The sequence below is a fragment of the Siniperca chuatsi genome, linkage group LG1, assembly GCF_020085105.1.
Source record: "Siniperca chuatsi isolate FFG_IHB_CAS linkage group LG1, ASM2008510v1, whole genome shotgun sequence".
Lineage (NCBI taxonomy): Eukaryota > Metazoa > Chordata > Actinopteri > Centrarchiformes > Sinipercidae > Siniperca > Siniperca chuatsi.
This window is the reverse complement of record NC_058042.1, coordinates 7,556,663-7,572,441: the sequence shown is the minus strand read 5'-3', so window position 1 is coordinate 7,572,441 and position 15,779 is coordinate 7,556,663. Positions and strand designations below refer to the sequence as shown.

The 15,779-nt window shown below is 39.0% G+C and overlaps 1 protein-coding gene across 5 annotated transcripts in view; it reads left to right on the top strand.

The window, feature by feature from the left end:
* Positions 1-15,779, top strand: part of tspan4a (tetraspanin 4a) — a 121,914-nt gene that overhangs the window by 103,418 nt on the left and 2,717 nt on the right. For all 5 annotated transcript variants that reach the window (XM_044193099.1, XM_044193108.1, XM_044193081.1 and 2 more), the window contains 3 exons: positions 5,555-5,656; positions 7,752-7,883; positions 15,287-15,370. In XM_044193099.1, the coding sequence (XP_044049034.1) occupies positions 5,555-5,656; positions 7,752-7,883; positions 15,287-15,370 (318 nt within the window). The remainder of the gene's footprint in view (positions 1-5,554; positions 5,657-7,751; positions 7,884-15,286; positions 15,371-15,779) is intronic.

Sequence of the window (15,779 nt, the reverse complement as noted above, 5' to 3'; positions counted from 1 at the left end):
AAGCTCTTTCTTGTGTTTCTTTCAAACATAATGTCCTTTCTCCTGGGCTGTCACAGATGGAAAGCTCCCTTTCGTCGCTTGCTATACTGTTAGTGTTATCTAGAGTCCAGTAGTCATATAACCACTTCATCTGCCCCACAGAGTATTTGCTTTTACATATTCTGCCCTTCATTGCCTCTGGCTCATCGTCTCCCTCTTTTCCCCTGCTTACGTTTTTCCTGCACCTACTCTCTTCCCCACCGCCATCTCTCATCTCCTTTTTAAATCCACATCTCTCTGTCTAGTCTTGTCTCTCCTCTCCTCTCCTCTCCATATACATCTCTTATCTCTCCTTGTATCCCTGCCATATAAATAATTGATGGCCCATCTTTGACTCGCCTGGTGTAGTTAAAGGGCGACCAAAGTCCCGAGGACAACATCAATACTGAGCTAAATGTACAGCCGTGGCTTACGCACAGTCTGCTTGCCGCACTTTTACAGGAGACACTCTTTACTAATGACCTACTTAGATTTGAATAAAAAAGTATTTTTCTCTTTCTTTTTATTTGCACAACTTCAGAAGACTTAGGGCTTTATCCAGTCCACTCAAATGGGACATAAAGGCTCCCTGTGCTAGATTCTTACGTCAGTGGAGATAGCTTGCATGTTGCCTGGTGCCAGAGTTGTGATGTCAAGCGGTTATAGCACCAGTCTGTTTAGAAATCAGATCAACAGTTATTTATTGTTGCAAGAAATTACATTCTGTGTTATTTGTCTTGTCATCTCCGTCTCTTTGAGGCATCCAAACTATGATGTTATTACGTTTACGGATCTTAATGCAACCTCTAATTATGACTGAGCAATGTGATTGGCTGAGAGGGATCATACCTATGATATTATGCAGCAAAAAAGTGGATGTGCAATAAGTGTAATTATGAGTGTAATTAACATGTACTTGGCTGAAAATGATTGGAACAGTATTAAAGCTCCACTAATTTTAATAATAAATTAAACTACTTGGTGGAATGTGACTAAAATTGACAAACTCACAGGGAATTATCACTAAACTCTGCAGCTCTACGCAGCTTTTTAGCCTCTTTTAGTTTCAATTTATCAGCACATTCACTGTATGGTTCAGTCTCACAGCTCTCATCAACCCTGTTTCCAGCAGCAAAAAACTGTTTTCAGCAAATAAGCTCTAAAACGTGGACAGTGTGCTACCTGCCACCAAACAGGAAGTCGAATATCTAGCAGCAGAAAATACAGATATTTTACTTAAGAGTTGGTGGAGACCAATCCAGAGCTAAAAGGTGAGAGAATATAAACTGTCGTGGTTGATTTACTTCTTCTTGGTCAGCTTTCAATAACTTTAAATAAATAACCACTATAAGGTTCATAGGAACCAAACACTGAGGTACAGAAGAACTAAACGCTCAACTCTACAAAATAATTTATTCTTCGGATTGCAGAAAGTACAATACAAATCTGGAATACGAAGGGCTTGGATTCAGAATGCAAGACAACATTTCAATATTTGTCCCTGCATCAATTTTTAAACCTTTCATACTAAGCTTCTCCTGATGGGATGTGATGTTTCTGGTAGGTCAGTAATTCAGTCACTCAAGCACGGAACTTTCTCATTGGTATGATGTTGAGGCATGGATCATGTGTCATTACTTGCCCTGGTGCCTGAACTTTCTGGCATCAGGGCTTTACGTAAGGTTTTCACCTTTACGTAAGGTTTTCACCTTTACGTAAGGTTTTCACCTTTTATGTAAGGTTTTCACCTTTTATGTAAGGTTTTCACCAGCATAAGAGGCAAGGCAGAGTGTTTTCAAAGAGAACGTTCAATTGTCCGATGAGGAAGCATTGGATGTTAGCTTGATCTGTGAGAATGAATGGAAAATGCAATGCATGTAGTAAAACCCAGCGATTGCAATTAAGTTCACTCAAGTTCCAACCAGCACGTTACTCTTTGAAGAAGACATAAAACCCCTTGGACACACCAGCTGTTAACACAGTGTCAGCTCAAAGAAAAATGATCAAAGAAAAAAAAACGATGTGAAGAAAGTACCTCACCATTTTTGTAGGCTGAAGTTTGTTTTTTTGATTGTTTATGTTGTTTCCCATAGCAACAGCTACAGGCCAAGTACTGACAAGGGTTCAACAGTTCTTAATAGTGTGTTATTGTTTACTAAATGGCACCATTTATAATTGAAAAGCAGGCTGAAACAGCAGGGAACATTTATTTATCAAGTACACTGTCCATCTCAAACTGTCAGAATGCTTCTCTGTTCTTACTTTTAAAGTTTCATGTCGGCATTCTGGGATTTGATATACAGTCATGACACCCCCACAAAATTGTGCCTGGCAGTTTTATGGAGCAGATTTTCACAGAGTTGTTGTTTTGAGAGAAAATATGAAACTGTCACTATGCTTTGTTGCATTAAACATGTTCTGTTGTTAAATCACATTTATAAGAACAAAAACAAAACCATAAAAACAAGGAAGAGAGAGACTGGTATTACAGTCATTTTTTGGATTTCCACAATATAGTGTATCTTTTCAGACTAACTCTGTCTTTTGTCTGTTTCAGCTGATTTATTTGCTGGCTACGTTATGAGCCCATTTTTGTTCAGCATGGTGATATCTGTTCTGTAGTAGTAGAGTATAGATAAATGTAAGCGTTGAATGTAATTATAGTGAATGGAATATAAACTGAACACCTGGTTCATTTTGCCCCAGGGGGTATGGCACATTTTACCCCACAGCCACTAGTTTAACAAAACTGCTTCCTACAGCTACTCAGACCTGCATGTTAATAACTTTAATAAATATGTAATACAACCTTAAATACATCTACTTGCACGTAGACACTACCGTTTGTCTATCAAATATCACTAAAACTAAATATCATTTCTTGACATGGCTCTATTACCATATTCTTCATGTGGTCGCCCCCATCACAAATTGCAGGAAAAGAACGCCTCCTCTTAAATCTGTGACTTTGATTGATGTTGTCTAATAAGTGAATCAAGAAATGGCTCATTTCACCTAACATTTCACAGACACACGACATCATGAGAAGGCAGCTTCACTCACAAATTGTGAGAAATCAATAAAAAATATATTTTTATGATATTTTTACGACTCACTGTTCAAAATAAACTAATAAAAGTGTTTTTTACTGAACCGTGTTGTGTTTATTCTTGAGAGGAAAGTGCTGAATCCATTTCCTTCCTCATAAAACACTTGCAAATATTTTGAACTCTTGCATCGTTTATTCTTCTTTCTTACCTGTGCTGGCACATTGCTGCATTGTCACGTTACCTCCGCCAGTTGTCGATTAGCAGAATGGCATGAAATCTTTGGCAGGAATGTGTATTGCATCGCCACGTCATTGTGCTAAATGGGGACCCACTCGTAAAAACATTGCTCAATAGTGCTCTTAGTGGCCAAAAACCCCACACGGTGCCTTTCAAGCAGGATTCTGAAACTGTATTTCTGAACTTTATTCAGAAACTAATTTTGGTGGGTAGTTTCCAGAACATCTACCATGTTTCCAGATTAAAAATGGGAAGCCCAACAGCAACCAATAACAGCCCATCAAGTGGTGTGTTCACCCGATCGGGTGTAGGAAGGGTGGGCGTTAACATCTGGGAGAAGTAGAGAACTTCTTTAATCATCTATTGTACCGCCTAATAAAAATGACTTTTGTCTCATGGAATTGTCAGATAATAGTGAGCGAAATTCATGGGAAGACTTTGCCAGGTAACAACTTACCCTATTCATCCCTTTAACACATTTAATATAACTAAATGTATGCAGCAACCCATATTCAACATTTAAATGTTGTTTGGCAAAATGAAGGCCATATTCATTGTTTGAGTGTTGAAGACAGAGATTTAACAAGGTGTTTGGTGTCTGCAGCACCTCACAGACTGAAAGGCTGCAGCAGGAGAGAGCAAGGTCAGTGGAGATCAATGCGATTGATGTCAGATGGGATTGACCATCTAAATGTGTAAACAAGGCTGAGCGGCTTCAGTGTGTGTGTGTGTGTGTCTGGAGATTGTGTTTGCTGTTTGTATATAGCGCCCACGCTCTCTGATTGTATTGTTGATTTTAAATGAATGTATTTTAGATTCAGTAACTGCAAAGCTTCAGTGTATTTAAGCATGTTTATCTCTATGACTGTGTTCACGCATTTAGTTTCTCTCTTTGATTCAAAGCTTACTGGAAAAGCTGATTTTGTTAAATGTTTTTATCTTGTTTGTTTAGGTTCACACTGCTGAACCAGAGCTTCTAAACTAAGCTCACATGGATTTGCATGTAGCTTGTTTATTGAGCAGCGACTCAATAACCCGCCATCCTGCAGTGTGTTGGTCCAGTCAAAGCAAATCCAATTCAGCCCCTTTAAGTTCAGCAAAGTTTCCAGCGTTGATCACTGTTCATTAGTCTTACCATGTGAGAACACTTGAGGAAACATGAGCTGAGTATGAGCATCAGTACAGGCTGCAGTGTGTCTCAGTTCATTTAGTTGTGCTAAGCAAGAGAAGCTGCATGAGCTCAGGTATCAACATCCACTTTGTTCTACCTATAAAACCTTGTGTTTAGGGTGTCTTGGTGTTCAACTGGTCCGCTATGTGACCATGAAAATCAGTGTAAACTTTGTAAACTAATGGTCCTACTTTAACTTTAACCATGTAAACTGGGGGTCTGCCATGAAATACATATACCAGTCTTCCACATTATATCATTAGATGTTCTGTATATTTTCTGCTGCATACAGGAACACGTGTCTGTTTTTAATTATGCTGAACACTCTGAAATTGATATAATGCCTTCTGGATAATGCAATACAACACATTCGGTAAACAAAAATATACATAAGGGATCCTTTGTACAATCATGTGCAATCAATGTAATGAACAAATAGCACTAAAATATCCCAACGCTGGAAGATTTCAATAAGCTGTATTAACTTTTGCACATATATTGCTGCATTGCTGATGACTTATGATGTGTGTTGTTTATTATGTTTATTGAGTTATGTTTGTTAATTTTACTGTGTTTATTGTCTTTATTGGTGAGACAAAGACACGTTTCCTGCCCTGATGGGAAAAAAAGTTATATTTTATTCTTTTCTATTCTATTCTAAGCATGTTTACTAGCAATCCACCATGTGAACCAGTGGTTTACCATATAAAACAGTGGTTCACCATGTAAACGCAATGATTCCTGCCTCTCTATACTGTCTGCTGTCAGTCAAAAGATAAAACTGATATCATAAACCACAACTTGTGTTATTTGGTTTACTTCACTTTACTACAACAGATTGCAAGTTTTCTTAAAAGAGAAATGGAAATATATATGGTTATTTGTTGCCACTTGAGAACAAATGTAATTTGAACTCATCTGATGAAAATGGAAATAAGCTGCTCCAAAAATGTGATGCTTAAAAGGAATACATCTTGCATCACACCTCACTCAAAGTCACACAGGTAGAAATGAGATATGTTAAATTATCTTATTTTCTTGTCTTGATACAACCATTTTTCCTGCCCTGTCTTCTCAGATTGATCACTACGCCCAGAGGGATTTGAAGAAGGGCCTCCAGCTCTTCGGCACAGAGGGCAACGTGGGTTTGACCAACGCCTGGATGATAGTACAAACTGATGTAAGATGTGAGATTGCTGGAGGGAGTGGGTGGTGGTGTTTGGGGTGATCTAAAACACAAGGTGCAAGATATTTAAAACACAAAGTCTTAAGATTTTTCTTTATCTTAGTCACAGTTTGTTGAGGTCATGATGCTTTAAAAAACTTAAACATTCTGTTCTGAACATCGCAGCCCATTTAATATTAACTTCAGTGCCATTTAGCAAGTCAGCTCATGCAAAATACCTTGTCACAAGCTGAGATACATGACGTTTTGACTGCATTATTCATTGTGACAATGCTTACTTTTGCTATTGGCATGGTTTCACCATTTGTATCACTGTGATCACATTAAATTAAAAGGGAGTAGTCAAATGTTGAAGGGCCATTTCATTTTACATTTCTCCATTTTGTGTAAAATTTGAATAAAACAGTGCAATCCTTTTTGTAGTTAATGGGATCTGGACATTTATAAGCAGGCTGGTAAAAAAAAAAATACTGGCAATCTAAAAAATGGCATCAGAAAAAAACGTGTGAAATGTTTCTACCGACAGTAACAAACACTGAAGCTTTTCTAGTTTAAATGCTTTGCTAAAATGCTCTCAGAGAGATTAATGCAAACATCATAGACTCTCTGAGGTAATCTTTGTTTCCAGCTCTTACTTTGATGTGCTTTTTCTATTGTATTATTTATATATTTATTTAAATTCCACTGAAAAGAAAACACAATGTGAGAAACCGAGATTTGGAATCACGGATTGCAGGGGACGGATGCTGCTGCTGGTGAATGCCTTTGGGAGACATCAAATGATAGATCGGAGACTTCAGGGCTCTTTGCACCTTTTTCACATCCCAGATCCAGTGTTATGGCTTGTAGTTTTGTTCCATTAGCAAATGTGCAGTACACGTTTGGCTCTGGTCTGTGTCTGTGTGCATGCTTGGGTCTACTGTCTGGAAGGCATATTGTGTAAGTGTGTGTGCGTATGGTGACTGAAAAAGCATAAATGATGACAGAGAAATGTATTGCCATGCCAATAATGAATGCAAATGTTTGCGTGTGTCTGCATCTGTGGGTGTTAATGTGCAGTGTGAGGGTTTTTTTTCCTGCATACAGGAGGATAACATGAGGACAATCTGCCTGAAAGAGCCACCATTTGAAAACATATGTGTGCAAGCCTGAATGTGCATATTTTCCTTGTCAGATCAGTGCTGTTGTGTGTACATTTGGGGCGCCATAAAGTCTGGCTGAGAAGAAGACCATTGAAAGGCAGCTCGCATTCTGTCACTTGTCTCCCTCCCAAGCCTCCTTCATACATGCTGAGTCATTGAATAGATAATACAGCAAATATCCCTGGAGCAAAGTTCACCCTGAATATTATTAATGGCCACTTTTGGAATAGAAGAGGATCTACATACATGAGAAGAAGTAGTAAAAACATCCACAAGGCGCCAAATGCCGGTACAATAAATCAGGAAGGGTCACATGCCACACTGGTTGTTAACTTTTCGAGGTTATGACATTTGATTACAACTCTGTGCAGTTTTAAACCTTTGATTTGTTACACAAATACACAACTTACACAACTATGCTTCAAATGCTCTCTGGTAATTTGAATTCTGCTGTAGTTCATGATAAATTGCAAACGTGATCCACTGTTTAAGCGGGTGAGGGAGTTTTAAATTAACACACAATCCCTGATTCTGTGCACGGAGTGGCGTATGGAGCAGCTCGGGCAGCATTATTCCTGTGCGGAATTAAAGTCCACTGAATGAACAAAACATCAGGGGCACTTTATCTTTTCATGAAGTACACTGATGAATTGAATTGTGGTGAAAGCCATGATCCCTTATCAAAAATCAATACCAATCACAAAGGGGGAAGATGCAGATAAAAAGAAGCAGGTGAGTTAGAAAATTATTTTAGGGCTTTGAGACAAATTAGATGTGGATTGCACAAAAGGGGCTGCAGCTCAAAATCAGGAAGATGAAGCGTTTTCTGTGTTCAGCACATATGTATTATTTTGGCCAGTAAATAATTTTAGCTTCCATCAGCGTAAGATTTTTATTATATAGGGTTCATCAGAACTCTCTTGACTCATTGGCTTTCTCTGGTGCAGTTTCGTTGCTGTGGAGTAACCAACCACACAGACTGGTTTGAAGTTTACAACGCGACCCGTGTGCCGGACTCCTGCTGCCTGGAGTACAGTGACAACTGTGGCCTGGACAATCCCGGAACATGGTGGACAGCGGTGAGTTCTGGCATGAAATAATGAATTAATTATGAGGTATATATTAAGTACCACATAATTAAAATAATTGTTGAATTGATTGTTGATTGTTAATGTCACGTGCTGCTGATATGATATGCTAAAACCTAATCTGCATTCTGCTGAGGTGCGGTTATGGCTTTTGTTACGCAGTGGCTGGAGTTGGTTGGGCTTGACGTGCCAGGGCAGCTCGCACTCAACCCAGAACCTGTCTGGTCTAATGTGGTGTGAAACTGTAACCCATTACCTAGGGGACGATAGACCAGGGGAGAGGACTAACAAATCAACTCAAAGCCAGAAATGGTGGATGGTTGGGCACAAGGCTAGCAACCTCACACTGTAAAAAAAAAAAAAAAAAAGCATATGCTACAGAAACTGCAATAACTTCATTAAGTTGATTATCTGTATTGGTGAGGGTCCATTTGACCTGTACAGGGGAACCAAGTTCCAATATCATCTTAGGTGCAGATAGGCCTACAACTAAAGAAAAACAAAGAAAAGATACAACTCTGTTGAGGCCGTCACAGTGTTGATCATATTTCATTTAAATGCAAATTCGTAATGTCAAAAGGTAATTCCTCATTTGATCCCAAATCCTTCCGGCGCCATAATTAATGTGACTTAACATATTTGCTATTCTTTCCAATGAAAAACAACTTGGCTCACAAAGCAGCCAATTCAGCAAAGCCAAAAAACTAGGCCTGCTATTTTTCTGTCTTTTTTTTCTTTTGGACCTTAGCTGTGCAGCAAGCAAACAGCCGGACACTGAGAGATTTATATTCATAATTACTGAAATTGATTTAATCACTTCTGTCCAGAAGGACTTGACTGCTGGTGCTACTAATGTTCATTGGATGTATAATCAGTGTCCTAGATTGCAATATAAGCTTAAGAAAGTAACTATACAACAGGACAGACAGGTTCTATGTCATGAAATACTTTACAACTACAAAAAAAGTCAAACAGCTGAGGTTTAGAGGTCTTACACCCGTGCATCTCTTTAGGTCTCTTCATGTCTCTTAGACCATTAATAGGCCACACAGACTTTGTATCCAGACTAGGTTAAAACCAACTATTTTTGCTTCTTTGCTGCTGCCAACCCAGACGAAAAAAGGGCTGGCACTTGAGTTTCAACTAGCATCATGTGGAAAAACACTGATCTGCTAAGAGGGGTTGCATGAGTGTGAGCATGACTGTTAGCGCTGGTGGAAAAGCTGAAAAGGGTGTGCAGAGGATTGCATCAGTCAAAAGCGAAAAATACAAGCTACGTCATTTTTGCAGGTTTGTCTTAATGCATATGTAACCGTGGTGCTTCTAGTGATATTGCTAGGACAATATGCAAATGGCTTAATCTGCAAATGTAACATGATTGCGCAAGTTATTGCTAAAGAGGTAATTGAGTGTGTTAAGATGATATGTAGGGACAGCTGCTATTAATTACACATTCATTCAGAAATAAAATTACTCCACCTACTTATGACCTGTCCGTCACCCTTGGCAAACTCTGCTGCACTGAATTCTTTTACTACAGTATCATTACCATTTCTGAACTGAAGCAAATTGAGTCCCACATGAAAGCAACCAGCTGTTCTCTTGACACTCTTCCTATAAACATTAACACAATTAATGACCAGCATTCTTTCAGTCATTAAATGAAGCTACAGCTAGAAAACTAGCAATTGGCATTTTTCTTTCAAGAACAATAGTCCAGCCCCTACTTTAAAAAAGGAAATCTCACTCCTGAACATACCTTATACTCCTCTTCAAAATTCCATTTCTTCTCAAAGTGCTAGAGAAAACAGTTTTTTTACTGAACTGCTGTCTTTCTTGCGTCAGAACACCATCTTTGAAAATTCCAGCCTGGTTTCAGAGGACCAGCTCCATTGGACAGAATCAGCCCTCTTGACTAATGATCTCCTCTTGGCAGCTGATACATCAAATTGTGCCTTCCTCTAGCTTTTATTTCAGCCTTTGAAACAATAGACCACACAGTTGTTATGCTGAAACACGGGGTAGGTGTCTCAGGTGACTCAGCCTTTGACTGGTTTTCATCAGATTTATCCAAAAGTTCTCAGTCTATATCTAAATTCATTCTCATCTCAAGTCCACTGGCTCCTGTAGGATCCCTCAAGGTCCGATTTTAGGACCTGTCCCCTTCACAACTTATGGTCCCACTAGTCCACATGTTTTGAGAACATCAAATATTGGATGCAAATTCAGTTTAGCTTATCTTATTTTGGATCTTCAGTCAGCTCTATAGTGTGTTACTGTTACAAGATTTTAGCCACATGATCTGAAATTAGCCTTTCAGAGGACATTTACAAAGCATATATGTACGTATATCACCTGGTGGTACCTTCATCTGACAGTCAATGACAACAAAAAGTAATTGCTTAAACCTGCATTAGTTATTATTTTTCAGCAACTTGCTATAAACACAATCTTGACATATTATCAGCATATAACTTTGATATTAACGTGTTAGTAAACAGTTACTTATTTACACCTCCAGCAGACACGGAGCAACATTAGCATTCATTTAAAGTCGTGTTTCGGGCCACCTGGCAAATACAAGTCTAGCTCAAGTAATTTTAGCTTTGGTCTGGTCTCCACCAACTCCTGAGGAAAATATCTGGCTCTTTACCTGCTGCTGGGCAGGTAGTTCACAGAAAGTTAATCAGAGCTTTTTTTGCTGAAAACAACTGCCTGCTGCAGGTGGAAACGAGGTTGATGACAGCTGTGAGTGAATGAAAAGGCTGTAAAACCGTAACAATGAGCGGAAAGACAATAGCTTCGCCTTGTGTGAGGGAACGCTAGAGCTGAGGGGAACTCAGGGTCGGGTGACGATTCTCTGTGACAATTAGACACCTTTATATTACACATAATCATTTGTTCAATTCTTAATATGAAAACACTTATTAGAGTATCACAAAGTGCATTCCTGCATGTTCTTACCCATGTCAGCTTGAAAACTACCAAGCTACAAGTATCCAATTGGTTGATGCCTTGCTGTTGCTGTTGCTGTCACTCAGTCTGCCTGTACAAGTGTGTTTCCTTATGCTCTGGGGCTCTGTGAAAGCACAGACTGCACTAACTAATAAACACACGGGCCAGGAAGTAAATAAAACAATATTTTACCCAGGGTCACTTTGAAAGTCTTGTCGGTATAAAAGCAAGAAACACCATTTTTGTACCATTTAAATTCTCATGTAACTTTACTAAAAAAAGAAAATATATATAACACAATAGCAGCAGACCTACACAACAGCTGTTCATCTCTGCCAAATGCAAAAGCTGATTATTGCGATATTATTTGGAGGCATCAACATGAAAGATGAAAATAAAGTGCCACAACAAGATGTGATGGCAGGGCTAATAAAATAAAAAGTTTTGAAGTCGACACATTGTCATCATTAAGGACAAAACATGTTAGGGCCACTTAACACACTGAGTAGTCTACTTCTGTCATCCAGCAGTGCTAAAGCAGTCACTGTACATCACAGTGAATGAAGAGGATGAACAATAATGACAACGATGTCAGTGTAGCTTCAGATGTTATTAAGTCGATGCAACAAAATGGTAAATGGGCCCATGAAAATCATCAGATGTGCCAGATGTCGCCTGTAGAAACAGTCACAGTTTGTAAAGCTCCAGATCAAGCGTGTCATATCTCTTAAAAATGTCATACCTTGTTGGATGATTTCAATTCAAGATTTCAAAAGATTTCAAGTATAGTATGTTTAACGTCATACAATTTGAGGTTCAGAGTTCATTCTTGAACTTGGGCACCACAAGGTCCATTTTGTAGTTGTTATGGGACTTTTGATCATATCACATGAACGTCAACAGATGGAGGTGTCCAGTTGTGGAATTGTAGATGTGAAAATGTTAATTTTTTTAGCACTCTAACACATTGTTTTTGAGATGTCCATAAAGTATTATAAGTAAGCTCCAAAACAGCTACTAAATGGACCTTGTTGTGAGATTTTTTCATCATACAATTAAATATAATTATTATAAAACTCAGAAAGACAGTGGTGTATAATTCTTGCATCTGTATGATTAAACATTTTGAAGTATCATCTGTCAAGGACACTTTTTCACAGATTTGGTTGTAGGAGACAGGTTTGCTATTTGACACGAAACTAAATCTCATTCTTCAGTTTAGTAAATAAAATAAATCTTCAGTAAACCTTGGTTTCCACTTGCAAAGGGCAGATCTCAAATATGATGCCATCATGGTCACCAGCGTAGACTTTGGAGCAGATAGCCCTTCATCTTAAAATATGCCAATAGGAAAAGGCCAAGCTGTGGTCAAACTGCCGCTGTCAATTTTAGAAATGAAAGACTTACCTTTTAAAATGTCTTTCTATACATTTCCTGAAACCAGGTTCTGCACAAACCACTGAAAGATATTTCAATATTATGCATATTTACCTCCTTCAGGTGACAGCTTGTTGGCCTTCACGTAGACCTGTGAATTCCACAGGCCCTTCTAGTGTGAAAGACATTTTGACAACAAATTAATCTGGCTAGTTTTGTATTTTGATTAATGATTGCCCTGCAGAGCAAGGATTCAGGTTGTGCAGTTCACACTGAAGCACAGTTCTCTTCCAATAATACATACCCTTCTTTTTTTTTAAATATATATTGTATACTTTATTTCAATTACATTCATATTTCTATGATGCCCATAGAATCAGTCAGTAATGCCCAGTATTAATTAATACTAAATAATATTAGTAATTTCTCTCCTCAGCTCCCAGTGACGAAAAAACACAAGTCAGTGGGGCCACTCAAGGCCACCAATGGGTTTATGTTGTTGAAATGTCTCAGTGTTATTTCATCAGGGTATAAATACCGCATATTACTCTTCACTAAATAGTTTAGTAATGAATAGAGTCGGAATAAAGCCTGATCCTTGATGTTGGCTTCATATTATTGTGGTTCTTGTCATTGGCAGCCGAGTGTTTGTGAACTCAGAAACTCATGAGTAAAAATATTTTATCCAAATAAATAAAATCTCTTTCAGTGATAGCAAACAGAAACAAACACAAAAGGGCACACTCAAATACAGGCTTGGTGACACGTACACAAACAGATACACTGCGAATGTTCAAAAACTATGTGCTTCTGCCTGTATACTACTGCTGTAAATATGCCTGGTTTCCACTGTACTTAGATAACAACTGTGTGGGCTGTGGATGGAAACACTGAGACTGTCATCACCTGAAAAATGACAGCATTGGTTGCTCAGATGCCTAAAACAACCCATGTTTACCTTTACCTTCACCTCTTGGTGATGCAGAAGTAGCGTGACTTATACAGCTGCAAAACCTCTTAGGAAGGAGGTCAGGTTTCAGTGTTCAGTAGGTGCCCATATGAACACTGAAACAGTTTTTTTGCTTGCTGTAATCATTCCTCCTGCTCATACAGTACTGGCCATTAAGAGAAGACTTCCCAATGCATTTCCAATGTAAGAGATGGGGGACAAAATCCACAGTCCTGGTTCTGTGAACCTATCCTTTAAGTTAGTCCATGACCATGACTCTGATCTGTCTCTAACCCTAACCGAGTAGTCTTCTGAACTTTAGCAAACCTTAACCATAGAGGTGGAAGATTATGAAACACTCATTAGGGATGTTTTCAAAGGCAATTACAAACAACCTATCTTGTTTTTGAGCATGGAAGTTCATTCTTGGCCTTCTGTAACAGTCAGTGTCACAAAATGATCAAAGCCCAATTATACACGCACTAGCTTTTCTGAGCTTTCAATCGAGGCCTTTTCCAGCAAGGCTCAGGTGTCAGGAGCCTAGGCCAAGGAGTGGATGATGAGAATCCTGTCTCACATAAGACCAGGACAAACACTGCTAAAATCTGCAGCATCAAATGGGAAGGGGTCAAAGTCATCGACCAGGAGTCAGAGGACGGCTGAAGAAAAGAGATCAAGGATGACATTCACATCTGATGCCAAAGACCATCCCTGATCCGCAACAGCAGTTATACACAACCATTTATGATGACACGTGAGCCACCTCAATTCACTGAAGAAGGCTATAATATATGGTTGAAAGCTCAGAAAAGCTATTAAGTGGAGCTTTAAGCTTTGATTATTTTGTTACACAGACCTGCTTTGTTGTTTAGCTTGGATGTCTTGTTAGCCTTGCAGCACTGTGAATGTAGTCCCTGTGCTTGTACTGGCTTTGCAGGTTCAGGTTTACTTATCTGGGGGGGGGGGGTCCAGGAGGGTTGCAGTTGGGCAGCAGTTTGATAAATAATACTGAAGCTGCTCTAAATTTTGGCTTACTGCATGACTTTCCATATTGATCCAGCCCAGAATTATTTCACCTTGTGCTAAGGAAAATATATTTTTCTGGTCCCCCGATGTTTCAGGCAGTAGTGAAATGCAGAGTAGGTTGTGTTTGGTTTCCCTGGCTCTGACTCAGCCTCTTGATGTAAAGAGATTTAAAAAAGCACAATCAGGAAGGCATGTCTGCAGAAATTAATAATTTAATTAGAACAGCGGTGTAGCCTGTTATGATAGCACCTTTCCCTTTACTACAGTATGCCAGACAGTCTTTTCTCCAATATATCTAACATAATCAAACATACAGTTTGGCACACATCTCTTTAAAATGTCTAAGAGGTGAAGGAACCTTGTGCCACGTGACCCTCGTGGTAAATGCCATTCATCACTTTTAATGTCAGCTTTCAACTATTCTTAGAAAACCACTTTCTTTGCTTTCAGGATTCATCTCCTTTTTATTACTTGCTCACATTCCTGACCCAGAAGGACAATGCTGTATTCTCTTCTATTAATAATAATTAGCTTTCTTTTCTTTCTGCCTGTTGGGCACTACATGGCTCAGGGACATTTTGCAGACTTTAAAAAGAGATTCTGAAATGTACTCTAGGTGCTGAAAATGTTTTAGTGACAAAAAAAATGGGGAAGCAGTGAGAGGGTAGAGAATAATTTTTTTGTCAAGATGCAATCAGAATGCATTTAAGCAATGTCAGACATGAAAAATTCAGCCCATTCTCATGTCTAAATGCTGCCTCTGGTGTATGTGCTGCTCCTGTATTCACATTACTCCTGTTTGTACAGCTGAAGGGAGACAAGGACAGCGGGGACTTACTTGAATTTTCGTAAAGTTTTCCCAAAGAATATTAGGTCAGAGGAGGAGGAGTGGGAGATAAGGATATTGCCACAGGGGATCTTTTAGCCAAAGAACATTTTCCATCAGTTTCTTAATACAGCAGGGGAAGACTCACTGTAAATGGTACATCATCCTATTGTGTATAACACTGGACATCTAAACGGTGTGTTTACATTTGTCGGCTAATGTTTGCTCATTCTGTGTGTGTGTGTGTGTGTGTCTCCACAGCCATGTTACGAGCGGGTAAAGGACTGGCTTAATGAGAACCTGGTGGCACTTTGGATCTTTGCTCTATGCACAGCACTTACTCAGGTAATTACAGCTTTTAAGTTGTGTGAATTATTTTTTTCAGCCGTCATTAACTTAATCCTTGATATCTACAGCCTCAGACAGAGACTCTTACTATGTGATAAATAAACCTAACACTTCCAGTATCCTTTGCATTAAGCGCTGAACGCAGGGTTTCTCTGGACAGCAGGAGCCCATATAAGCCTCTTGTGTTACCACTGAAGACCACATAGGAGGGTTTGACTTACCATAAAATTCTTTTATCTCCTTCCCAGCCAAGTGTTACGTGATGTGCTTCCACAAACTGAGAGGCAAAATATCACACAAGGCTCCTGTGATGCTATAGGCTCATTTTTAGTCACCTGTTGGATTCTCAGTGCCCTTTTTGAAAATCCTACGTGCAGCAAAATGAAAACCAGTAAAAAAAAAAAAT